Here is a 27500-nt window from a genome sequence, read left to right on the forward strand (position 1 = left end):
GTACAGTGCGTGTTATTATACTGAACAGGGTTATCAATTTAATATAATCACTTAAACTAGATCTCTGTTATCACTAAGTACATAAACAGGTTTATTACACTAAACAAGGATTTAAAGTTGATATAGAACACTTAAACATGTTATTATACTAACAAGGATATAAAGTTGATATAGATCACTTAAACTAGATCTGTACCACTAAATACATACACATTGCGGAACAGACGCAGTCCTTTGTGGCTATTCTTATCTTACAGGTCGTTCACGTCCTCTCACGACAGTGTGGCGTTCTATACTGTTTCAATGATAATTTCTTCGCTCTGTCTGTGGTCCTTCACGGCCTATCGTGGCTTTGTCAGCACGGGAAAACAAGAGAGTACTGTCTGTAATACAAAACATCCTTGGTGATGAATGTGGGCCATTTGGTGCGGCTGGCTGCGTGGGGTCACTCGATGACACCAGCTTTCGATGCGAGTCAACACTTCAGCTGGAATGGGTTCGAGTACAGCGAAGCAAGATTTGTCTGACGACCCATCTGGAGAGCATTAATATGTTTGTCCGTCGAGGCCATGTGAGCGGCTATAGGCTCTGTATGGAGTGGTGTCATCTCTTTTCGTTCTTTTCTCTATCTATCTCTATTTACGTCGTTTATCTCTATCTATCTCTACTTACGTCCTTTAATGCCGCCATCGGCGTTAACACTCCCCGGCTTTGGGCGAACTGAGCCCAACACTGGCGAGAATGGGCTATCAACAGAGCACGGTGGCAATGACAATGACAAATGGAAGAACAGTATTCCTTATGCATGTAAATCTAATCTCCTTCTAAGCGACACAGTTTCACGATAGGTCGCGTCAGAAACCCTGATGCAGTGCGGACCTGGACCTTTCTAACAAGCCCATCTGAACCCGGGATAACTGCCACAACTCGCCCTAGTTTCCACTGGTTCCTGGGTACCAATGGTTCTATTAATAGGACCAGTTCTCCAACTGCCACATTTCTAGATGGTTTAATGTTACCTCTGCGCATTCGGAGTGAGTGTAAGTACTCCTCACTCCATCGTTTCCAAAATCGGTCAGCTAGGGATTGGGCGTGGATCCACCTTCGACGGAAAGCCTCATTACTTGGCATGCTTCCCAGGTCTAAACCATCCCCAGAATGCAAACGTAAGATATGGTTTGGTGTTAATGCTTCAAGATCGTTAATATCCCTCGACACAGCAGTGAGTGGTCTGTTGTTTAGGGTAGCTTCCACTTCACAGAATAAAGTTTGTAGTCTGTCATCATCGACCCTCTGTAGACCAATAATCGACAAAAGCACCTTCCTTACTGATCGAATCTGCCTCTCCCATACTCCACCCATATGTGATGCCATAGGTGGGTGGAATATCCACTCAACACCCTTTTTCTTGAGTGCCTTGTCAACCTTCACATTTTCATTCCAGTTCTGTAGAGCAATCTGTAGATCCCGTTGGGCTCGGATGAAATTGGTTCCCCTGTCTGAAAACATCTTCTCTGGTGTACCCCTCCTCGCTGTGAATCTAACGAATGCATTAAGAAATGCATCTGCATCCAATGCTTGGAGGGTTTCGATGTGGACTGCTCTCGAGCTAAGGCAAGTGAAGATGCAACCATATCTCTTCATTGTACGACGCATATATGACACAGGGAAAGGTCCAAAACAGTCTACCCCAGTATGAATGAATGGTGGTCCTCCTGGTAGGACTCTTTCAATCGGTAAATCACCCTGACGTTGAGTGGCAGGTTTGCTGTTTACCTTGCGGCAAACAAAACACTCCTTAAGGACCTTATCTATTAATGGTCTACATGCTATAATCCAGTAGTTTCTACGAATGATAGAAAGTGTGTGCTCCCTACCTGAGTGTGCAGCTAAGAATATATGGGCATCCCTTACAATCAGTTTCGTTACATGGTGGTCCTTGGGCAGGATTACTGGTCTACACCGTTCTCTTGATTCACCAAGATGAATTCTTCTGCCCCCCACCCTCATTAACCCATGTTTGTCAAGCTCAGGTTCAAGCCGGTAGAGTTTGTTCTCCTTTTTCAAATTTCCTCCTCTGCGTAATGAACATCGTTCATCCTTGAAACTGCTAATTTGTATGTATGCTAGTATGGAGTCTCTTGTATCATGAATTTCTGTAACTGAAAGGCGTTGAGGTTGAGGATAACGTCCTTCCTTGTTCCACTTCACAAATCTGCGGAACCACGCTACCGCACGCTGTAACTCATACCATGATGAGTAATGTTCGAGCAGTTTATCTGTTGGGTTTTGATCTTCCACAGTTGTTGCTAGCAAAGGGTCATGCTTACGTATCTCGGGATCATGATCGGAGGCTTCAGATATCACCAACTTGGGTGGCCAGTCCTTCTCATACCTTAGGAATGAAGGACCAAATTTCCATCGTCCACCCTTTATCAACTCTTGTGCTGAAAGGCCTCTAGTAGCATCATCGGCTGGATTGTCTTCTGATCGTACATGACGCCACTGGTTCGGAGAGGAGGCCCTATGAATTGTCCCAAGTCGATTCGCTACAAATGTATGAAAGCGTTGCCTGGTACTTGAGATATATTGTAGAACAATCATGCTATCAGACCAGAACACAGAATCTTCCAGAATGAGTGTCATCTCCCGACGTATCTTTGTGTCAACTTGTGCAGCCAGTGTGGCAGCACACAATTCGAGACGGGGAATAGAGGTCGTCTTAATGGGAGTAAGTCTTGCACGGGCACCAAGGAGGCTTATATGGACATCTCCATTATCGTGTTCTAACCGAACGTATGTTACTACGGCATAGGCCGTTTCTGAGGCATCACAGAAATGATGTAGTTGGGCATGTACTAATTTGCTGCTGACCTGGGCTGCTGCTATGTGACGTGGTACTTGAAAGCCTTCCAGTTTTGCAAGGTCATTCATCCATTTTCTCCATTTTTGTTCATTTTTAGGTGTTAGATTTTCGTCCCAACCCATTTTGCGACGAACTTCGTCTTGGAATATCATCTTTGCTCTAATGGTGAAAGGGGCTAGTATGCCTAAGGGGTCGAAGATGGAACTCATGATGCTCAGTATGCCCCTGCGCGTGGTTGGCTTCATGGGTGTTGACACTCTGATCTTTAGCACGTCATCATCAAGATCCCACAGAACCCCTAGAGCCCTGTCCATTGGCAAGTTATCGATCGTCAGGTTTATGTCCTTTATTCGGGGGCTTCTTTCATCCGTGGGAATAACTCTCATGACTTTCCTTGAATTTGACATCCATTTTGTGAGTCTGAAGCCTCCAGCTTGAAGTGTGTCCCTCAAATTGATGGCATATTCTGCAGCTTCCTCCTCGGAATTAGTTGACAGTAGAAGATCATCTACATAGAAATTTTTCTTAGCTGCTGCTGAATGTTGGCCTTCATCCTTGTCTAGAGTTTTGTGTAGCGCATACGATGCACAGGCGGGGCTCCATATCCCTCCAAAGAGATGTACTGTCATTCGATAGGTTACTGGGTTCTCAGAGAGGTCTCCCCCAGGCCACCATAGAAACCGTAGCACATCACGATCCCTTGGTGTAACATGGACTTGGTGGAACATTGCCTCTATATCTGCAGCCAATGCAACTCGCCCTTCCCTGAATCGCAGTAGAATGCCCAATAAGTTGTTCATTAAATCTGGTCCTTGCATAACTTTCTTATTCAAGTTCACTCCTTTGAAACTAGCTGCACAATCAAAAACTATCCTAAGTTTGTCTGGCTTGTTTGGGTTGAAGACTGGATGATGTGGTAAGTACCAGGTTTTGTTTAGTGGTCCAACTATTTTGTGTACTCGCTCAGCAAACCCTTTTTTTATGAGATCCTCTACCTCTTTTACATATCTTTGATGCAAGTCAACATTCCTTTCAAGTCTGCTCTTTAATGAGTCTAATCGTCGACGGGCCATAGTCCAGTTATCTGGTAGCCCTGGATCCTGTTCCCTAAATGGTATCGGCAACTGGTGGTGGGCTCCGACCCTAGACCCTTCCCTTTTCCAGAGATCTATCACATGTCCATCTTCAACCGACCACCCTTTTTCGTCTATATCAGTTTGTGATTCAATATCCCAAAATTGTTTTACACTTTCCCAATTTGCATTTTCATATGAATGGTCCACCGTTTCGTCGATATAGTTTCCAAAGCTTAGATTTGAAGTCCTTTGAGGATGTAAGGGTCCATTTACCGTCCATCCCAGCTTTGTTCTAACAGCAAATGGTTCTCCATCTCTTCCTCTCCTGACTTCCATGGGCACCATGGCATCAGGAGCATCTAGTCCTATTAGTAGTTCAAAGGAAAGATGTGTTGTTCGCTCTTGTATCTCAATTAGGTCCTTTAAATGTGGCCAACAAGAAACTTCGGTGAAGCCTGTTTTGGTTTGGAGTAAGCCTTGTGGGAAGGTGTCCATCACAATAACTTGTGAGAGAAATATGGGTCTTTGTCTTTTTGTGAGAAGCCCCCTTACACTCAACTCTACTTGTTCTACATTTTGACATGTCTTCTCCAAAAGTGTGGCAACTGTTGTTTTCATAATTTCACCTTCTAGATCTAGGTATTTTGCAATTTTCCGCGAGCAGAAGCTCCTAGTACTCCCCGAATCTAACAATGCATATGCAGTTACCCTCCTTTGGGCAGCTTGGTCTTTGGATGTTATTATGACTGGGACTATTGGTAATGCAATGTGTCTAGGTGTTGCTCCTTTACTCATCTTGCTATTTGTATGTTCCCTCCTTTCTAGTCATTGTCTTTCTTCCCTTTTTGTTGGGACTTCCATTGGTTTCCTCTTGTTTTTATCATCATTGACATGAACAATTGACCCACTCTTTCTAAATTCTGTATCATGCAGCAACCTTGAATGGTATCCACCACAGCCATTGATATCACATGGCCGTGCTCTGCATTGCCTTGCACTGTGGCCAGATTTCAGGCAATTGAAGCATTTCCTTTGGCCGATCAAAATCTTCCTGCGTTGGTGAATACTGGCAGACTTGAACAAATCACAGAAAGCCAGGCTATGTTCTCCATAACAAAAATCACATGTAATTGGTCTTGAAGTTGATGGTGTTGTCTGGGTTGTAAACCCAAACTCTGCCCTTCGATCTCGTTTTGTAACCTTGTCAGTCGATTCTGAAGGCCTCTGACTCTCCTTAGGAATTTCTTTACTATTAACTTTATAAGTTACTGAGGATGAAGCCCTCCAACTCTCTTTGCTGACCTGCCTAAGTTTTCCACTTCCTTTCGTAAGAATTCTCTAAGCTGCAATATATCTCGTCCCTTTTTGCTTGCCTTTGGTTTTATATTGTTCCATCGGTCTATCCTAGTATCATCAAGGCTTTTTGTCAGTTGCGTTATGTAGAAGGGTATGTCAATTTCTGGTAGCCTATCGAAGGAGCTGGTGAAAGATGTAATTGATTCCACAAAGTCATACAACTCTGTGAGCCCTTCTAAGTCATTTCTCTTCACATGTGGCCAATTTAACAATTTCTCAGTCTGTTTTTCTATGTATTGTGTCACATCACCGAACTTCATTTTGAGTGCGTTCGTGGCTGTTTTGAGGCCCTTCTTACTGGACATCTTTAAGCAGTGCGAGATTTTTTTGCGGAGTCTCGGATCACAGTGGTTGTACAACAGGTTCAGTTTGGTCCTGGCTGATAGCCCTTTGGTTCGCTCTTTATACTGACTCATAAAGGACCAATACTGTTCTGTTCCTTCACTCTCTAGCATGGGTAACTTATGTTCTACCACTTTCATAGCCTCCATCACTGAACGTCTATATTGCTCTGATGTCTTTCCACCATTTTTCTTTCTCCTTTTGGGCATCAGGTTTCCAATGTCATCATCATCAGTCATGTCCCTTTCACTGTCGCTGTCTTCAGCCTCAGTTTCACTGTCATCAGATGTTTCATGAGCCCGTTTTAATGTTCCCTTTGTTACCGAATTGACGGTATTATACGTTTTCTTTAGAATACCTTCCTGATGCTCAGCTACATCAGCATCAGCAGAGGGTGTGGTCTGGTTGATATCACTTACATTGTCAGGTTCCAATTCTCGCGGTTTTACCAACTGGGTTGAGAGAATACGCAACTCTTCTACCACTCTGCCCAGATGAGTCTCTAAAGTATCAAAACGGCACAGTAATGGATCATCTAATCTGGCAAAGGTAGTTGCTTCTGGCCTTTCTCCTTCGATACCCATTACCCTGGGTTGGTTTATGGTTTCTCTGTCATTCATGGCTTCTACAATCTCTTGGGCATTTGGTGATTCAGGTCTCTCATTAACACTGGGTTCTTCATGAGACAAGATATCGACTCTAATTTCCTCAGACATTTTCTTTTCTAATTTCCTTTATATCACTTCACATGAATATTTTCTTCCCTTTACTTCACATCACACGAGCTCCCCTTTTCTCTTCACAATGCATGTGCATGAGCTTAAGCTCTTTCGCAAAACCAGTGCATAAGCCTTAGCTCTTTCGCAGAACAAGTGCATGAGCCTAAGCTCTTTCGCAATACCAGTGCATGAGCCTAAGCTCTTTCGCAGAACAAGTGCATGAGCCTAAGCTCTTTCGCAATACCAGTGCATGAGCCTAAGCTCTTTCGCAGAACAAGTGCATGAGCCTAAGCTCTTTCGCAATACCAGTGCATGAGCCTAAGCTCTTTCGCAGAACAAGTGCATGAGCCTAAGCTCTTTCGCAATACCAGTGCATGAGCCTTAGCTCTTTCGCAGAACAAGTGCATGAGCCTTAGCTCTTTCGCAGAACAAGTGCATGAGCCTAAGCTCTTTCACAATACCAATTTATATCACTTCACATGAGTATTTTCTTCCCTTTACTTCACATCACACGAGCTCCCTTTTTCTCTTCACAGTGTGCATGAGCCTAAGTTCTTTCGCAATACCAGTGCATGAGCCTAAGCTCTTTCGCAGAACAAGTGCATGAGCCTAAGCTCTTTCGCAATACCAGTGCATGAGCCTAAGCTCTTTCGCAGAACAAGTGCATGAGCCTAAGCTCTTTCGCAATACCAGTGCATGAGCCTAAGCTCTTTCGCAATACCAGTGCATGAGCCTAAGCTCTTTCGCAATACCAGTGCATGAGCCTAAGCTCTTTCGCAATACCAGTGCATGAGCCTAAGCTCTTTCGCAATACCAGTGCATGAGCCTAAGCTCTTTCGCAATACCAGTGCATGAGCCTAAGCTCTTTCGCAATACTAGTGCATGAGCCTAAGCTCTTTCGCAGTACTATTTTTAATTTATGACATGTCACTTATCACTTGTTTATTTGATTCACTTCCCTTTTACGCTGGTTCACAGGAGCGAAAACCGGTGTGTATTCTCCGTAGATTTCCACCGGCGACAGCTGCGTTCCGAACTGCGTGATCCTCACACTCAGTATCTTGCGTTTGTTCTGTTGCTGTGTTTGACTGTTGCCGCATGAGCCTGTGCGGCTGTTCAATTAATGTAAGGACGACTGATACCGCTGTGTAGCACTCACTCCAGTTTATTGAAAGTGGTCAAACCTGAAATATGTTACATGGTTACAATCAACATTGGTATAATCTGTCACAATAATCCTTTAACATTTATAATTGTACAGTGCGTGTTATTATACTGAACAGGGTTATCAATTTAATATAATCACTTAAACTAGATCTCTGTTATCACTAAGTACATAAACAGGTTTATTACACTAAACAAGGATTTAAAGTTGATATAGAACACTTAAACATGTTATTATACTAACAAGGATATAAAGTTGATATAGATCACTTAAACTAGATCTGTACCACTAAATACATACACATTGCGGAACAGACGCAGTCCTTTGTGGCTATTCTTATCTTACAGGTCGTTCACGTCCTCTCACGACAGTGTGGCGTTCTATACTGTTTCAATGATAATTTCTTCGCTCTGTCTGTGGTCCTTCACGGCCTATCGTGGCTTTGTCAGCACGGGAAAACAAGAGAGTACTGTCTGTAATACAAAACATCCTTGGTGATGAATGTGGGCCATTTGGTGCGGCTGGCTGCGTGGGGTCACTCGATGACACCAGCTTTCGATGCGAGTCAACACTTCAGCTGGAATGGGTTCGAGTACAGCGAAGCAAGATTTGTCTGACGACCCATCTGGAGAGCATTAATATGTTTGTCCGTCGAGGCCATGTGAGCGGCTATAGGCTCTGTATGGAGTGGTGTCATCTCTTTTCGTTCTTTTCTCTATCTATCTCTATTTACGTCGTTTATCTCTATCTATCTCTACTTACGTCCTTTAATGCCGCCATCGGCGTTAACACCTCTAGAGAAAGAAAGAAAGAAAAGAAAAAAACGGCCCCACATCGTCATCTCACACCATACGTCATATATACTCAGCACATACCAGCACACCCCATTTAAAAAACAAGAATCGAACTTTCCACCCACACCATACCACCATGCACCCCCTCCCCATCACTTTCCACCCACACCATACCACCATATTCCTCCACTACCCTCCCCTCCCCATCCCCCTTACCACGCCTCATCTACCCCTCCCCTCCCTTCCCCTCTTATCCCCCGCCCCTCCCCTCCCCTCTCCCCCCCCCCCACCACGCCTCATCTACCCCGCCACCACGTCAAACAATCAAGCTGTCACGGATCCCAGAAAAAAAAATATATATACCATTCCTTCACGCCAATTTCACCCCAAGGAGCCGGCATCTTTGAGAAGGACCTCGAGGTGCTAACAGATGAAGAATGATTCCTGACCGACACGACTCGTGTGTGCCCTATAGCTCGGTCGGGTCGTTGGGTCGGGTAGGTTGGGTAGGTCGGGTAGGTCGGTCATTCACTCACTCACCAACTCCTTGTAAAATGGGTCACTTTTTCTTCGGCCGTGAGTCTCTTTTTACCTTGTTTTCGTGTCCCGGGTCATTTGTCCACCTCGACTGAACGCCTTTGCTCTCCGCAGGACTCGAGAGGTGTCGTGTTCTGGCCTTTTTATTTTATTTTATTTTATTTTTTATTTTTTTTTTTTTTTAAGAAAGGAAACATCTTAATATATCGACTCGATTTTTAAATTCCCGATTAAATAAATTCCCGACCCGATTCCGATTTTTAAAAAGACATACGTCAAGCAAGCATAAAAAAATAACACCGCGGGAAAAAAAAGAGTACAAAAATATAAAATAAATCGTACGTCAGCCGTAGCAAAACGCCATAGACGTATATGCAGTGTAAGCGCGAATGAGCTTGAGTTACGTACAAGGATGTGGGCGATGACGTAAGATAGAGCACTGCAGAGAACGGACGAGGGGGAAAAGTGAAACAAATTGCTCGCATTGAAACGATATATCAGATGGAAGGAGAGGGTGGGAGGGGGTTGGGTGGGTGGAACAGCGGAGTGGGTGGAGCCAGGGGACGACAGGACAATAGCGCAGGGTGGAGAAAAGACGCGACAAGGCGACAGAATGGAAGAAGAAAAGGTAAAGATGACAGATTTATAAAAAAAAAATAATAATAATAATAATAATACTGGATGAATTTAAGAAAATAGACGACAATAAAGAATAGATAAGTAAAATAGATTACGATCGGAATAAAGGTGTGAAGACGAAGACTTAAAATGACACTCAAGAACAACAGACACACTGTAAGGAGAGGAGAAGCCAACAGACGAATAAAAGAGAATGGAGAACAGCGGCGAGAAATATCTGACCCGGCGCCATCTAGCCGAAAGATCTGCCAACGTCATGTCGCCGACGCAGTTCTTTTGTTTTCGGTCGCATGGCGTGATCGGGAGACGAGCGGCAACACGAGGTCCTTTGTCACGGAATCTTAATCTTGGGGATAATTTACCATTTAATAAAAATAAGAGTCGTTAGCGTATTAATCTTATCAGGGGGGATTAATTAGCATGTCTTTTTAATCATATCAGGGAATTAATCAGCATGTCTTTTTAATCATATCAGAGGAGATTAGTTCGCTTTTTAATAATGATTTGGTAGATCTATTTCATCCTGCCTCCTCGATCTCGTTAGCGTTTGAGTGGAAGAACAGAAGAATGTCAGCAAGCGCCGTTCCTTCCTGTAGCGAAAGACGTTAGCCTTGGTTCTTAGCCTAGACTCTTCTTAATTATTGGGCACAAATATTCATTTTCTTTCCTGGTCTTCTTTTCTCTAGTAGTGTTGAACTTTTTTTTTTGGGGGGGCAGCTTTCGATTTCATTATAATTTCGTCATGTACTTATCCTAATTTCTTTGGATTTGTGTTCGTGCTGAATGGTGTTTCAACGTGTACAATTCTGTTCCAAAATCTTCTTATTTTCTTCGTTCTTTCAAATTCCATCAACAATTTCCAAATATCAACATTCACTTCCTTCTTCACTTCCTCCTTCCTTCACCTTCCTTCACCTTTTTCACCTTCGTTGTCCTTCCCCCCCCCTACCCACACCCCAACACCCTTCCCCCCCACCCACACCCTTCCCCCCCCACCCACACCCTTCCCCCCCACCCACACCCATACCCCCTTCCCCTTTGACCTCACTATCACCTTGAGCACGGTCTTCGACGAGCAATGTGTCTTGGGCATGTTCGTGAAAGAAAAAGAAAGAAAAAAATACCACGGAAAAAAATGTCATTTATTCTTAAACCGGCTCGACTAGACCGCCTTGAGCCAGGTCTATCACAACCCACGGGAACTGAGACTTTGTACCCACACGTACTGACGAGGGAAGGGAAGGGAGGGAGGGATAGAGGGAGGGAAGGGAGGGGATGATTTGGGTGGGTAACTGAGGGAAAGAGGGGAGGGAGGGAGGGGAGGGTGAGGGAGGGAGGGGGGAGGATGGGTGGGTTTGGGTGGATGACTGAGGGAAGGAGGGAGAGTGAGTGGGTTTCGGTGGGTGAGTAAGGGAAGGAGGGAGGGTGGGTGAGTGAGGGAAGGAAGTACGAAGGGAGACATAGAGGGAGGAAAACAGGGAAAGGAGGGGTGGGAGAGAGGGAGGAAAGGAAGGAGGGAAGGAAGGAAGGAAGGAGAGAAGGAGAGAGGGAGAGAGGGAGAGAGGGAGGGAGAGAGAGAGAGAAAGAGAGAGAGAGAGAGAGAGAGAGAGAGAGAGAGAGAGAGAGAGAGAGAGAGAGAGAGAGAGAGAGAGAGAGAGAGAGAGAGAGAGAGAGAGAGAGAGAGAGAGAGAGAGAGAGAGAGAGAGAAAGAGAAAGAAAGAGAGAGAAAGGCAGATAGGCAGACAAACAGACATACAGAAAGAGACAGAGTGCCAGACAAACAAAGAGAAAGACAAAAAAAGAGAAATGACAGAGTCGACCGAGAAAGAAAAAAAATCAGATAATCAGAGACAGACTTACAGACAGACAGACAGACAGCGCGTAACCCCCTCGTCTTCACTCACCCGGTAACATTCCAGCGCTGGTGACACTTGCATCAACTCTTTGCAATGCTGGACTGTTTGATAATGCAAACCACGCCGAGAAGGAACTGGTGCGTATGCTAATTTTTCGCTGTTACTCTGACCTTTCTGAATCATATTTTCTTTGTGCTCGTAAGAAGGGTTTTAAAATAGATCCATAAAATATCATTAGCATTAATAATGATTGCATGTGTGTAAGTGATACGTGGTTATATATGTTTATGATAGAGAAGAGGCAAGGTTAGGTTGCTGACTTGCGAATCAAAATGGCCAACTACAAAACTCTTCACTAATTTCTTTTATGTTCTCTTAGTCTTTTTTTTATTTTTTTTTTATCTGCCTGGTTGTGTGTCCGTCTGCCTCTCTCTTTCTCTATGTTTCTATCTGTCTCTGTCTTTCTTTCTTTCTTTCTTTCTTTCTTTTTCTTTCTTTCTTTCTTTCTCTCTCTCACTGTCTCTCTCTCTCTCTCTCTCTCTCTCTCTCTCTGTGCCTCTGTTTCTCTCTCTGTTTATCTCTCTGTTTCTCTCTCTCTCTCTCTCTCTCTCTCTCTCTCTCTCTCTCTCTCTCTCTCTCTCTCTCTCTCTCTCTCTCTCTCTCTCTCTCTCTCTCTCTCTCTCTCTCTCTCTCTCTCTCTCTCTCTCTCTCTCTCTCCGTTTCTCTCTCTCTCTCTCTCTCTCTCTCTCTCTATCTATCTATCTCTCTCTAATAATTGAGTGGTTGATTATGTGTATGTCCGTATTCGTGTGTGTTTGAGTGTGTGCGTGTGCGTGTGAGCGCGCGTGTGTAAACTCACGTAACTCCTTATCACAGCATAAAGCCTAGTAGTCACACCTGCAACATATTCAATTGAGATCTGCAACTATCTCTGCAAATCTTATTTTCAACTCTCTGTTTTTCATAATCTTCTTTATCAGTATTGCAGATATCTCTTTCTTTAAAGTTGGTATAAAATTGATGATGGTTAATTTTGAGATTAAACTGATATCTAATTCCGATTGCAGAGTCTAATTTCATACAAGCAGTGTGCATGGTACCTCGAATAAAAAAAAAATAAGTGCATGAACTGAAAAGTCTCTTGCACGGTACATGCCTCTCTAACATTTGCCGAATCATGCACCGGACAGGCAAACGAGAGAAAAAATGACATAAAGAAAAGATAAGCAAAAGATAAATAAAAAAAATATATAAAAATTAAAAAATAAAAATACGCGCGAGATCCATCTTTCACCCAAAGATAATCCGCATTCACGTCACGACATATCCACGAACGGAGGGGGAGGAGAGGGAGGGGAGGGGGGGGTCGTGGGACGTATCCACGAACGGAGGGGGAGGGGAGGGTGGGGGGGGTCGTGGGACATATCCACGAACGAAGGGGAAGGGAGGGGGGGTCGTAGGACATATCCACGAACAGAGGGGGAGGGGAAGGGAGGGGGGGGGGCGTAGGACGTATCCACGAACGGAGGGGGAGGGGAGGGGGAGGGGGGGTCGTAGGACGTATCCACGAACGCCGCTCACCTTCCATAGCTGCAGGATGATTCACGAAACACTTATCCTCAGTGACGTCAGCGGGGGGAGAGGGGTGGGGGGAGGGGGAGGGGGGAGGAGGAGGAAGAGGAAGGAAAGGGAAGGGGATGGGGAGGGGAAGGGGGGTAGGGTGTGGGAGGAGGAGGAGGAGGAGGAGGAGGAGGAGGAGGAGGAGGAGGAGGAGGAGGAGGAGGAGGAGGAGGAGGAGGAGGAGGAGGAGGAGGAGGGGGAGGGGGGGGGGGGGGGGGGGGGGGGGGGGGAGGAGGAGGAGGAGGAGGAGGAGGAGGAGGAGGAGGAGGAGGGCATTGGGAATGTAATTAATAATGATGAGATACAAGGTTAGAAGATAAAGATGATGGATGATGGTGGTTGTGATGGTGATGAAGATGCTGATATTGGTGATGGTGATGGTGATGGTGATGATGATGATGATGATGATGATGATGATGATGATGATGATGATGATGATGATGATGACGATGATGATGACGATGATGATCATGATGATGGGAGAAGAAAGAGCGCAAGAAATTAGAAAAATAATGGTCTGGTATTCTGGTATCGGCAGGTATGGGGGGGGAAGGGGGCGTGGAAAATCTCCCCCTCCCCTCCCCCCTGACGGGTCTTTGTGTAGGTTCAAGATGTTGCCAGCCGATTGGTAGTTCGTAGAGGGAGGTAATAGTAAAATGGGAAGGGAGAGAGAGGGAGGGGGAGGGAGAGAGAGAAATGGAGGGAGGAAAGGAGTGGAAGGGAGGGAAGAAGGGAGGAAGGGAGGGTGGGAGGGAGGAAGTGGAAGGGAGGAAGGAAGGAAAGAGAGAGAGAGGAGAGGAAGAGAGAGAGAGAGAGAGAGAGAGAGAGAGAGAGAGAGAGAGAGAGAGAGAGAGAGAGAGAGAGAGAGAGAGAGAGAGAGAGGTGGGGGGGGGAGAAGAGAAAATGGGGGAAAGCGAGAGAGAGGGAAAGAGGGAGGAAGAGAGGGGGAGGAGAAGGGTGGGAGAGGGAGAGGGAGAGGGAGAGGGAGAGGGAGAGGGAGAGGGAGAAGGAGAGGGAGAGGGAGAGAGGGATAGAAAGAAAGATATATATATATATATATATATATATATATATATATATATATATATATATATATATATATATATAGAGAGAGAGAGAGAGAGAGAGAGAGAGAGAGAGAGAGGAAGAGATGAGATAGAGAAGAGAGAAGACAGACGAGAGGGAGAGAGAGAGAAAAGCGAGAAATCGAGAAAGAGAAAGAAAGAGAAAGAGAAAGAGAGCAAGCAAACAATCCAAGGCTATCGCTCATGCACGGAAATCGGGCAGGGGGGGAGGAGGGGAGGGGTGAGGGGTGAGGGGGGGAGCGTGCTAATGAAGAGGAACAAAGGCCGGTCCAAGGAAAGCAGGGGACAGACGCAGCCGCGACGGATATACACAGCGTGTTTTCGCCGTCCGTCAGAGCAGCCGAGGAGGAGAAAGAGAAGCGAGGGGGGAAGGAGGGAGAGGGGAAGGGGGGAGGGGGGGAAAGTCGCGAAGGAAAATGTTTTCGTTGTCTGCTGGGCTGTCCCGGGGACCCGCTCTGCTTTGTGTGCTTGATGGATGCAAATGTGGGCGGCCTGGTGGTAAGATAAGGTGGGCGACAGAAAGGTTAGATGTGTCCAGGAGGGAGGGGAGGGGGGAGGGAAGGGGAGGGGAGAGGAAGGGTGGGAGATGGGCGTGTGGGTGGTAAGATCCGTGGATATGTGCGGGCGGGTGGGCGGGTGGGTGGGCGAGGCTTGATGGAAAGTCAATACCCTCTCCAAGCAACGGATCCTGTCAGCTGACACGTGACTCTGCCGGTAAAGACTTGCAAGATTCTCCCGTTCGCGGCACCCTCGCGCCCCGGCCCCTCCTGCACTGACGCAAACAAAAGGTCTAAATATAGCCAGCGCTCATATGATGTGTCGAAAGGTGAACCCCACACCCGCAATTATTTTTTTATTTTTTTTCTATCCGTGTATTCTTCGAAAATTGATTACAATAGGTAAGAAAGAAGGGGGAAAAATTATCGCCGTTTCATTCATTATAATCATCGGTCATTCCAGAGACATTCCAAAGATATCCCAAAGACATTCCAAAGACATACATCTCTTGATAGGAGAGAATAAGGAACAACAGAGAAGATACGAAAGGCGGAATAGCCCTCACAACCAGCCAGACGCGTCCAGACAACGAAACCGAACTTAATCGCAGACGAAAAGAAAGATCAAATTAGTGGCAATAAACAGCCCAAGCTTTCAGATAGCATTGCGTGCGGGTGGGCGGTTGTGAATGGGCGTGCGATAAGAGGGAGATGAACGCCAGGGGGAAGTGGGAAGAGGGAAGAGAGGAGAGAGGAGGGGGGAGGGGGGGAGGGGTCCAGTACCTCGTGAATATACTGGTACTTCACCTTCGCGTCGACTACAACCAGATTCCTAACAGTCCACGAAGCACACTCGCTCATGATTTGTTGCGCACGCTGAATGTCTTCTTCGATAAGATTGCACAAATGGCACGGGACACGCTCGGAATTGCTTGCGGAATCGGTACAGGTTTCGTATACAAAGACCGCGTTCGCTGTGGGTCTCACTGGCTGGCTGGTTTGTCCGGGAGAGATCCTGTTACACTAAAAAAAATATCGCAGGCAAATAAAAGCGAATATCGGTGTCACTCCTCAATACTGGATGGATTGAATCGTCTCCTATCTGGCTCTATCTTCACTGGGATTGAAGGGAGGCGAATAGACCAAGAAAGAATTGTCAAATGATGAGATTCCTCAACAAGTCGCGTTCTTTACGAGGGTATATAAAAGCCACCAGCACTGACGTCCCAATGATACCCATTTTCTGTTTGCGCGCCGAGTATTGTTTTCACAGGGAGGGGAGGGGGGACTTATGGAGATTGTTTAATCAAGTGGCGGAAGGGAGAATAGGGTGGGGGGGGAGGGGGAGGTGGGGGAGAAGGACGGAAAAGCTAAGTCCCTCTGTCAAGTCTTGTTGACACAGCTCCTTCCGTGTCTATAGCCTCCGAAGGTAATACCGTAAATAGTGCAGTCAATAAGGAAAAAGCGAGGAAGGACGTCCTCTCATTCTTATCACTTGCTTCGTAGTTGTTTTCAGAACTAGTCTAAAACTCGCCGAATTTCACTAGATCACTCTAAAAACACCTTTGGTCTCAACATCAAAGCGTGCAAATTGCAATGAACCGCCCTCGTACAGTCTGGAGAGTCGACGATCAAAACATTACGAGCACAAACAGCATCTGCATCTGTGACTCAGCACGGAGGGTGATCGCGAGGATACGGAGGTTCAGAACCCCCGCGGTGAAACACTGGACGTCTCGGGTTCCAAGCGTGAACATGAGTGTTGTGGAAGAACTGGTGGGGGAGGGGGTCTGGGACTGGGGGTGGGGGTCTGGGACTGGGGGGTGGGGGTCTGGGACTAGGGGAGGTAGGGGAGGTAGGGGGGAGGTTTGGGGATGGAAAAGAGAGGGGGGGAGGGGCTCGGACAAGGGGCAGAAGAGGTTGTGGGAGGGATGGAGGAGAGGAGGGGAGGGACTAGGACAAGGGGGGTAGAAATGGTTGGTGGGAGGAGGAGCGGGAGGGGGGGGGGGAGTGGTCGCCGTGCCTTCTATACTTAAGAGTGTTTACTCGAAGACCGAGAGTTTTGCTCTAGTTGCACGCGCTGGGAGGTCTGCACTCGAGACACTCAAGCCTGTGTGTAAGTTCACTAAAAAGGCCTTCCGTAGGTAAGTGCCGGAGGAGTTAGGCAATAAACACTGCTCAGCTGTGCTTCAATGTTGTTTAAATATATTTTTTTCCTTAATATGTATGGAAACGAACAGAAAGTCTGATTTCACTTTTCATTGCACCGTGCATTATCAACCAATTATGCTGTGTTAGAGTTCTCAGAAGGTTCTAAAGCAAGTGTTTCTCAACAGAAATAATAACCATACTCTTTTCCTAGAGGTCAGTCAAGCAAGACGTTGTTAAGCCCGCCGCACAAAGAGCCGTTACGTCAAGTCGAAGAAGGGAAAAAAATATCGCGTTTTACTTGAGTGTTCTGGAGTGTTTCTTCGCTTAATCTTGCAACGATCAGCTTTCAGCGTGACGATCCATTCGCAACACCCCACGGCGCCCTTTCGATTCGCCAATCAGTAACCGCCACTTGCGGCCTCACTTGCAGGACCGCTCGAGAGCCTTCGAAAGCGGGAAGTCTGCAGAATGCTTTTTAAAAGGACAGGCCCCCGATACGGCCGGCGAAAGAGCTCGTCCATTCTAAACACTCTTGGGGCGAGGACAGGGAAGGCCGCTCTCCTGCCCACTTCACCTTGAGCGGTCTTCCCTCCGTAACCTCTTCCCACCTGGCCACTCTGACAGCTTCCAACCATTCGTCAGCCCACGATGATATTCCCATCTCATCTGCATATTAACCTGAAAAGAATTTTGCATATAGTTTGCATGTAGCTCGAGTCCACCCGAGATTCGCTTTCTCTTCCTCTTCCTGCTCCCCTACAAAGGCAGGCGATGTCCCACGGCAAACAAAAAGGCGAAACGACCAATCACGCCTTCAAATTTGGCAACTGCATTATCACACAAATGAATTACCCGCGCATAACGTGGACGGACGGCGGCCGGCGAAGGACACAGAAAACGGAACGGCAAAGTAAACAGAAGAGCGGCCGTGATTGGTCGACGCGGCGCTACGTCATCGTTTGTTTAACCTTCGAAAGGGACCGTTGATTAGTTCCTGAAGATTGTTTTTTTTTCTATTCCTTGTTATTACTGAAGGGTGTTAGGCTAATGAAGGCGAACACTTACTTCCCTATTCCAAACACAACTACGAGATAGAGCTTCGTGCATGACACACCCCAAGAAGAAACGATGCGATGCATAACATATACGAGAAAGACTCTGCATTGCATGACACCGGCACAAGTCATGCATTGCACGACCAATTCGTAGGTTGATCCAAGCAGCTGTTCCTACACTTAAAACCCCCTTGGCAAGACCTACACCTAACAGGAGACAATACTTATGATCTGTTACCGATTGTTTGGTTTCACTACATGATTTTTTTTATCTGTTAATCTGTTGTTTTGTTTTTCATTCTTGGATATGAATGTTTTCAAATTTACTCCGGTGTTTTAAGACTCGAGAGTTGGTTAAAATAACATGAGAAAATAAAAAAAGGTACTTAAGTGACTCCTCTGATACAACATCCACGATAATGACAGTAGTTATCTCTCCTATCTGTAATAAGTCTCATTGTGTTCATAACTCCCCCGAATGTCCTTCGATCTTCGCGCTAAAAAAGAAACAGCCATATTAAACTCAACATCTTCCTTTTTTATCTGAAAAAAAACGACAGCTAAAACGCCTAAGAACAATGACATTCGCTTTACTACGGCAACCTCCCCGATAGCAAAGAGCGAAAATATAGTCGTTTAATCAGACCATGATAGCTGGACGTCTTTTTATATCCACTGCAAAATAAACATACCTGAGGACAGACGGACCCACCCACCGGTTATATAACTGGCGTGGAAATCACTGCCGTTCGGCTTACCTGAAAGAAAAAAAAAGAAAAAAAATAATGTCAGTGCCGCGTATGGTAAAGTCTTATTATTATTATTATTATATTTTTTTTTTTTTTTTTTTTTTTTTTTAACGATGATCCGTGCAGCCGTGCAGGTCCGGAGAAAAGTAATATTTATCAATATTTATATGGATCTAAATTATGATCGTGTTAACATCAGAATATATAGCGTGATCAGGAATGGAGGAAATGCAGTGCCTAATCTAGTCTCGGTCCGTTAATTAAATCATTTCGCCGATACTTAGGAACGTACATCTTCACCCTCTTACTTCCATCCTTGATAATCCACTAAAGAGGGAATGCAACGCGGAAACCAGCTGTATTTGCTGATCAATTAACTCCCATTTGGTTATATGGGGGAGTGGCGATCACCCTTTCCAATTAATTCTGCCCTAATGACCTAACAAACAGCCTCACAGTGCCCCGAGGTCGCAACAATACGCCACGATTGAATACTAATTAATATGCAAACATACCCTTGTCTTGGAGAAAGGACTGGCGCACAAAGGAAGATTCTGTCTCTCGCTAGTTAAGGGTTGTCTTATGGTGGTTTTGTCTTCTGCAGGAATTCCCTTTATGTCGTGTTCGGTGTTTGGCGCTCTTGCCCTTATTTCACTATGCTAAAACTATCCCTTCGACTTGGGATAGGATTTCGTCCTTCAAAGCCTACCTATCCTTAAATCAAATGTCGTGTATTGCTTGTTTAATCATCCTCCGAAAACAAATTAAAAATGAGGTTATCAACAACACAGATCTGATTCGCAGTCTCGCCGATAGAGGGCGAGGCATTCAAAACACACAACCGTCTAAACCGGGGAGGGAATTTAATTAATAAGATATTCGGGCGCTCTTTATAACGGTTCGTTATGGGGGACCTTGAAAGTGTTTTCTTTGTAAATACTTCGATTCGTGTCTGATACAAAACCACTTTGCAACATTGAGATTACTGTTATTCTCCTGTTGACCAAATAACTCACTGCTGCCTCTGTAAACTAAAACACAGACATATAATCGAATTCACGTGAACACACACACACACACGTGAAGGTCATCAGAGCCTAGGTTTGTTATCCATTTCCAATAAAAAAATAACAGACGTTATCACTTGCATTTAACACCAAGAATACAAGCTATCAGCCTCGTTTCTCACGATTGAGACCAAGAGGCGAGATAAGCGAATCGAAGATCAACATCGAAGTGATAACGGCACTTGAGGGAGGTGGTTTTTCGCACGGTGACTAATGTCCAGAAGAGGTTCAATGAGAGACACCCCTCCCCCCTCCCCCCTCCCCCCTCTGCCCCCGAAACTAAGCATCTGCGAAGTGCACCGGGAACGTCTCGATTAGGTGTTTGGGAAGTGGGACATCGCTTGTGTCATTAGGTGATCTTATCTTCCGATTTCCTCATCGCCATTAAGTTATCTCTCAATCTTCAATTTTCCATTTCCACCGGGGTATCTCATCTATCCATCACTAACGAGTTCCGGAGAAAGCTTTCAATCTACGGGTCCCACCGGTCGCTACTATTGGACACGGCTTTCCAGTGGAACTTACTTGGATAAAGTTCATTGCGAAAGATAGAGAAAAGAAAGTATGAATGCGACAATTATTTCATAGCGTAAGAGAATTTGTATACAATTTCATTTACATGTTTTACGCTGTGTAGTTATTCAGTTATTCACATTCATATCCTTAAAAAAGGAAGTTACTTATTAAGAGACTAAAGGTAAGTTTATTCATCTTCATCTCTTACTGATGAAAGCTTGGTCAACACACTTTCATTATCGTCAAGTTTATCAGAGAGTTTAAGTTTAGATAGTTCATATTTATTGCGTTTTACGATAGGCGTGGAGCATCTGTAAATAGGTTAATTACAATCGAGAGAAGCAAAGATACTACCGAAGAGAAACATCAAATACGAAATCGCTAATAACTTAACCGCGGAAATCCTTAGTTGTAAGGAACCGAGTCACTGCCCTTTCGAAAGCGAAACTACAAGCGCTTTTGTAAAAGTTTCGAGCTATACGTCAGCCGTTTCGTTTTCATGTCGGCGAGTATTTTCCTTTTCTCGGAGGCTCGACGTCACTATCTACCCTTATCTCTATTCTTCCCCTTTCTACCTCTCTCGGCTGATTACGCATTCCTTTTGTATCGCTCTCTTCACATTTAAGCCTCTACGGTACCTTCTCGCCTACCCCCTACCCTGCACCTCCAGCCGGGGGAGATGGGGGAAGGAGGGGAGGGGGTCTGAACCATATGAATTTCCTACAGGGAGAAGATTCCTCTCCCTCCTACTGGGCTGTGAAACTCTCCCTCCTCCCTTCTTCCTCTGCTTTGCCCCCTACCCCCTATTCTCATCACTCTCCTTCCCCTTCTCCTCCTCTTTCTATCCTCATCCTCCCTTCTCTACTCTCATTTCTCTCTTCATCTTATCTCCGCATCCTCCCCTCTCTCCCTCACTCTCTCTCGCTTCTCTCCTCACCTTATCCCATGCCTGCATCCTACCCCTTCTCCTCCTCGTCACCTCCCCTCCTTACCCTCCTTCCCTTCTCTCCTCGCCATCCTATCCCATCCCCTCATCACCCCTCCCCCCTCTCCTCCTCTCCCATCCCCGCATCACCCCCCCCCTTCCTTTCCGCGTCTCCTCGGTAGGGGGAACCACCAGTGTTTGGGTCAACGCTGTTAAAAGGTAACTAACCCAACCACGGTGTGTGTGTGATCTGGGATTTTAACTTTGGCGATTTGACAGATTGGGTTACGCGGGCGTCGGATGCAGTGGGAATAAGATGCTCTTCTTTTCTCATTCTTCATCTTCTTCTATTACTACTTCTACATGTTCTCCTTTTTCTTCTCCTCCTCCTTTTTCATCTCCTTCTCCTTCTCCTCTTCCTAGTCCTTCTTCTTCTCCTTCTCCTAGTCCTTCTTCTTCTTCTCCTTCTTCTTCTTCTTCTTCTTCTTCTTCTTCTTCTTCTTCTTCTTCTTCTTCTTCTTCTTCTTCTTCTTCTTCTTCTTCTTCTTCTCTTCTCCTTTTTTCGAGTCACCTTCCTTCGCTAACTATAGTCGAGAGGAAAAGAGACTGGGCATTGGAAGAGGGAAGAGGGAGGAGGGAAGAGGGAGGAGGGAGGAGGGAACGAGAACGAATATGGGAGGGGGTGGAGAGTGAGGGGGAGGAGGAGGGGGAGGAGGAGGGGGAGGGGGAGTGAAGGTCAAATGAGTTTTTGGTGGAAATGAAGACGTTACCATTATGGAGGGACAGAATGGAATGGTCTGTGGAACGTCACTGGGGGTCCTTCCCCTCCCCCCCCCATTCCACGAAAGAAGTGATTTACTGGACTCGAGTTGTGGCTGCTGAACCGAAACTATTTCTCCAGGACATAGGCTTACAAAAATATTCCCAACGGTCTAATTCATTCTCTTCTACGTCATGACAAATTTCTCTCGACATGACCCTCTGTTGGAAATTATCCTCCGAGTAAACAGATTAATTAAATATTTTTTTAAATAAGAAAAACGTTATATCAATAAAATTACTGAAACCCCCAAAATCTATCTACTTTTAGCATTTTCTGCATCACGCGAATATGAAATAGTGACATCCAAGAACATCTACTTTCACTCCCTCACAACAGAAGCTACCTCACACACGCCCACCCAGACCTTCGATACTTGAAACCAAAGCCCACATAGGATGCATATAGTTTTTCTTGATATAATATATTCTAAATAGGTTATGATTCTCTTATGTGAATCGTTTGATTTCTTTGTATTGGTGAATATTGCATAACCTTTCCTTTCTTGTAAGTATTGTATTCTAACCTTTCGTTTATTTATATAATGTATCCTCTAGAGACTATATATTTAGGTTATGATTCTCTTGTGTGAAGCGTTTGATTTCTTTGAATGGTGAATATTCCATAACCTGTCATTTCTTGTAAGTAATGTATTCTAACCTTTCGTTCCTTTATATAATGTATCCTCTAGAGACTATATAAGCCCTTGGTTCGAAGCAGCCAGAAAGAACGAAGCACAAAGGTCCGAAGGTTCAGGTTCACGCTCGGCTTCATCCGGGGCTTCGGAGAGTCGCACTAAATCAGCTGTTACGGCCCCTGCCTCCGAAGCCGTCCCCGCTGACCTTCCGGTAACCTTTCACTTCATTCATTAGTGGGATTTTTGGGCCCATTAAGGCAGAATATTGGGCCTTGGGCGTGAAATCGGACGTGATGAAGGGACTCGATGATGTTACGGTAGTCTTTGTGAGGTCTGGTGTGACGAAACATTTTTTTTTTCTTGTCATGAAAGTGATTTCTCTCGAAATACTATTGTGATTGGAAATTCCATTTTTGTCGGGATGTAATGATCATTTGCCATATATAGTGACCGTTACTTACTGATACGACGTGTGTTATCTCAGGATTAGAATCGAGAAAATAGTTAAGATAATGGAAAAAACGTAGGAAATGGAACAGACACCCGAATAAAAATACCGAAAACAACAATCAGTAACAATCTCCAGAGTTCCATTCGTCGCTCAGAAGGACCAGAACACACCCCTCCCCATCCCTACCCCCTCACCCGACCTCCCACTATACACCCCCCCCCCCACCCGAACCCAACCTTTCGTCCGTTAGTTAGTAAACAGTAAACTTCCCGACAATGAAGAATTGTGATGACGGACAGAATCACCGGAGCTTTCACAGTGTTATTCTTTTTTTTCAAGAGTGACGAAAGTTCAGGACATTTTCAGGTTGGGACCCGCGCCATCCATGAAGCAAATGGATGTGCAGAGCATCTTGTGTGTAGGAATTATATACACGTTTGTGGTTATCTGATCATTGATGAATTTTCTCTAACACACACGGTCACAGTTTCACACTCACGCACAAACGCACACACACACACACACACACACACACACACACACACACACACACACACACACACACACACACACACACACACACACACACACACACACACACACACACACACACACACACACACACACACACACACACACGTACACACACACACACACACACACACCCGTTTGGTTGGTATGTGTGTATGTACCCTGAGTGTGTGTGTGTACCTGCCCGTGTCAGAACTCCGGCTTCGTGTATGGCGTGTGCGGGTTCGGAACATCTGCTGAACGTGCGAGAGTGAGGTAGCGTGGGCGTGCGCGCGTGAGTGGTCTGGTGGTAATGGGAGGGGGACAGCCAAGGGGGGTCGGAGGAGGGCACGTGGGTATCACATGCCATATGGCAACCAGGTAATGAGGCTGGCTATCGGAGGTATCACTTTGCCAATAGTATAATTGTCACCCTTTCCACTCACGGATTTCCCTTCGCATAATTGTGTTTGTGTTACTGACTCTTTCCTTGCATTTCACACTCGCACTGTAAGAAAAGCTTCACACCATACTCTCAATATAGTGTCACCATATCCCCTGTCGTCCTTACATTATACACGTTTGTGGGTTATCTGATCAATGATGAATTTCTCTCTAACACTCACAAACAACTTCACTCACACACACACACACACACACACACACACACACACACACACACACACACACACACACGTAAATACAAGATCGAAAGCCCCATTACTCAAAATTTCCCGATGGAAATTAGTAACCATCCCTCGATTCCAAGACCACGGAACAAAGTAACATCCACATTCACTAATTAATCCCTTTACCAATGATCAATCAGAGATGACAAGAATATAGCACCTCCATCTCACCTGATTAATAACATCGTACGTATCCCTTAGTTCCCCCTCCCCCTCCCCCCTCCCCCTCCTCCGTCCCCCAACCCGATTCTCCCAGGTGTGAGGATTGTGGGTGGTGGGTGTGGGGTGGGGTGGGGTGGGGGGGGTATGGGTGCGGGTGAAGGCCTGGAGGGATAATGGGATGAGGGGGGGAAGGGGGAGAGGGGGAAAGTCATCCATATCTCTTTCTATTTATGCTTTCGTCTCTTAGTGCTTGCAATAGAAAAAAAAACTCACTATATTAATATAATAAGAGATGATATACGCAAGCTATATAATGCAAACTACCTACATCACTTAATAGCTGAAGTAAAGAGCTACATAATACAAGTCTTCTGCATCACTCTAATAGACAGGGCAAACAGCAACATAATACAAGACATCAACATCACTCTAATAGCCGAAGCCAAGTGCTGCAAGCTATCAGCATCCCTCTGATAACGAGACGAAGGCGTCATGTCAAAAGAAATCTCCCATAACCCGAGTCTAGCGCCAGAAAGGCTGGCCAGAAACCATACTATCGCTAACACGGGACTCGACTAATCGACTGGACTGTGAGATAGACCGCTGGATAGTAGTGTGTAAGGTCGAACGATAAAGGAAAGCGAAACAGAAATAGACATTTAGCAGACAAGAAGAATGGCGAATAGCTGGGGATGGTCGGCCGCGGTCCATCAATCTTTGCGTGGAGATTAAGGTGGCCTGGGCAATGCTGGTTTAAGTGTTACGATAACTGGTCAATTGTTAAGTAAACTTGGTACGGATCGTGAAACTAGATAGAAATGTGAAGAGAATGTCAAGGTGAAATACCGGCTCACTTTATCCAATATTACCGAGTAAATCTATTTATAATCAGCTCAAACGTCATCATCTCATGAGATTCTTGCCGTACATGGACGAGGTCAGACAAGTTCAAGCCGCTTCAGTGAGAAGTGTTCATGCATGGCCATCCCCGTTCTTGGTTCTGAACTTCTATTTTAAGGCGACTTCTAAACAAATACATTAGTGAAGATAGTGCAAGTGACTCACTGACAGAATATGAACGCAAAAGAATGCAGGTACACACACACTTGCATACTTACTTTCCGTCCTACTTACACATAACACGCACCCACGCGCGCGCACGCAAACACACACACACACACACACACACACACACACACACACACACACACACACACACACACACATACATACACACACACACACACACCTTCAGATGAAGACCGATATATACATAGATAAAAAAATATATATACACATCTACAAATAGCAAGTGACATTGTCTCTCCCACAGTCCGACAAGGAAGCCGTCACTTGAGAGGTGCCTTCTTCCCACGATCAACCGACCCCAGGCTGTGACGTAACGACCCCCCCTCCCCCTAAAGCGACAATGGGAGTGGCCCGATGAGTGAAGTCGTGTCAGGGCCAGTCGCGTCCGTCAGAGAAGAGGCAGGCCAGGCGCCGCGTGCTCAGACCAGATTATAACAAGTACAAGGACAGGCCAACCTAATAAGGGGCGTTGCAAGTGCAATCTAACTTTGGCGCGATTGAGATCCGTCATTTATGAAGAGTGATGCTCGTTTTATCTATTTGCAACATCCCTGGCGAAGGCGAGCGCAGGCGAGCGCCCCTGGACTAACACTAAACAGCTGTTACACTCAGAACGGCGGTCTCGAACGTTCACGACATCGCCCCAATCGCAAACGGCTTTCCAGCACGTTCCCCAATCGGCGTCACCCAATCCATCTCTAGAGAAGGTAATCCGAACCAGTGCTCGAAACCGTGTCGACCCGGTGCTTGTGAGCGAGCGAGGGCACGGTCAGCGCAAGATCCCCAAGCACTCCAGGAATGCCACGGTCAGCGGCCTCGAGTCGGACGGGGGAAGGGGTTAGCTTTTCCTTCCCTGCATCAAGGGCTACCATAACACGCTCCCCGTGTCCTCATTATCCGGCGGATGTTGCGCCACCGAGGCGAGGGGAAAAAAGGCGCGCGAGCGGTGCCGTTTACACGAAGCAGGAAATTCGGATATGAGAATAAACAAGGACGGGGGAAAGAGGAGGGAGTGGAGAGGCGAAGGCGATAAGGTGCTCGGAAGGAGAGGGCTGCGAAGGGGAGTGGGAAGAGAGATACGCCGAGGGGGAGACCATACGCCGAGAGATGAAGGGTGCGATGGAGAGGAGGAGACGCAGCCACATCTGCGGTCACTCCACACGCCGCCACGGGACTTCCGCTCGGCTGCCGGGGGCCGAGACGCCGCACGTGCCTTGTCGCAGCATCCATCTCTTCATCTCCAAGGGCCGAGCATCCCTCAAGAGCGTGGACAATGGAGTCACGCTATTGATTCCCGAATGAAGCGGTCCTCGAAAGGGCTTCGTTCGATCCGATACGGGCGCGTGTGCTTATCAAACAAGGGCACGAGGGACGGGGGTGGGCACGGAACACTGAACAAGCACACGAAAAATGGATTGTTCTTATAATGGAGTTAGAATAACATGGAGCCTTCCTGAAAAACATTTGTTCACTTGGCCTTAAGTGCTTACAAATATTTATTGTTTACGGAGCGTAGAATGTATATTTTCCCCCTTCAGCTTCAAGTAATTAATTTGAAGAAATGTGATATAAAGCAAATTATGTCTGTATTTGATCCCCCTTCCCCCCTCCATTCACGCGGTAATGACGTCATACATTTCGCAACGGAGCTAGGTTTGCTTGTTCAGTTTTCACCCGTCCCTCTCGTTGCTTTGATTGGGATTATTCAATATTTACTGAACAGAAAAAAGGCGGCAAATGCACGAGATTAAACAGTTGGCAAAAGTCGCAAACATCTAGACAGATGTTCACACACACACACACACACACACACACACACACACACACACACACACACACACACACACACACACACACACACACACACACACACACACACACACACACACACACACACACACACACACACACACACACACACACACACACACACACACACACACACTTTCCCTCCCCCCCACCCATGCAACACAACACCCCCACGCGGGCGGGCGGAAGCGGCGCGGCATTGTTTCCCTTTGGATCAATTATCAGCCTCTCAATTAAGGGCGTTCCGGCGTCGAAAGGGATCCATGTCTCAAGGAACCCGCTGACATGCGCATTACCGATGACGGGTCGGGTCGGGTC

The 27500-nt window shown here is 46.0% G+C and overlaps 3 protein-coding genes across 4 annotated transcripts in view; all 3 read right to left on the bottom strand.

The window, feature by feature from the left end:
* LOC122254601 (uncharacterized) overlaps nucleotides 1-27500 on the bottom strand; it is a 109460-nt gene that overhangs the window by 44198 nt on the left and 37762 nt on the right. The window lies entirely within an intron of this gene.
* On the bottom strand, nucleotides 211-5230 carry LOC147471027 (uncharacterized). Its single transcript, XM_086542042.1, has one exon. The coding sequence runs from the start codon at nucleotides 4735-4737 to the stop codon at nucleotides 814-816; it is 3924 nt and encodes a 1307-aa protein (XP_086398168.1). The 5' UTR covers nucleotides 4738-5230; the 3' UTR covers nucleotides 211-813.
* On the bottom strand, nucleotides 5208-8311 carry LOC147471028 (uncharacterized). The gene is made up of 2 exons (XM_086542103.1): nucleotides 7825-8311; nucleotides 5208-7543 (listed from the first exon to the last, which is right to left on the bottom strand). The coding sequence occupies exon 2, from the start codon at nucleotides 6354-6356 to the stop codon at nucleotides 5208-5210; it is 1149 nt and encodes a 382-aa protein (XP_086398229.1). The 5' UTR covers nucleotides 6357-7543; nucleotides 7825-8311.

The sequence above is a fragment of the Penaeus japonicus genome, unplaced genomic scaffold, assembly GCF_977035675.1.
Source record: "Penaeus japonicus unplaced genomic scaffold, GWHDUDI00000001_assembly GWHDUDI00000011, whole genome shotgun sequence".
Classification (NCBI taxonomy): domain Eukaryota; kingdom Metazoa; phylum Arthropoda; class Malacostraca; order Decapoda; family Penaeidae; genus Penaeus; species Penaeus japonicus.

Coding starts and splice junctions, on each gene's coding strand:
- LOC147471027 (XM_086542042.1), bottom strand. CDS start 4,737: ATGAGTAAAGGAGCAACACCTAGACACATTGCATTACCAATAGTCCCA.
- LOC147471028 (XM_086542103.1), bottom strand. CDS start 6,356: ATGTCTGAGGAAATTAGAGTCGATATCTTGTCTCATGAAGAACCCAGT.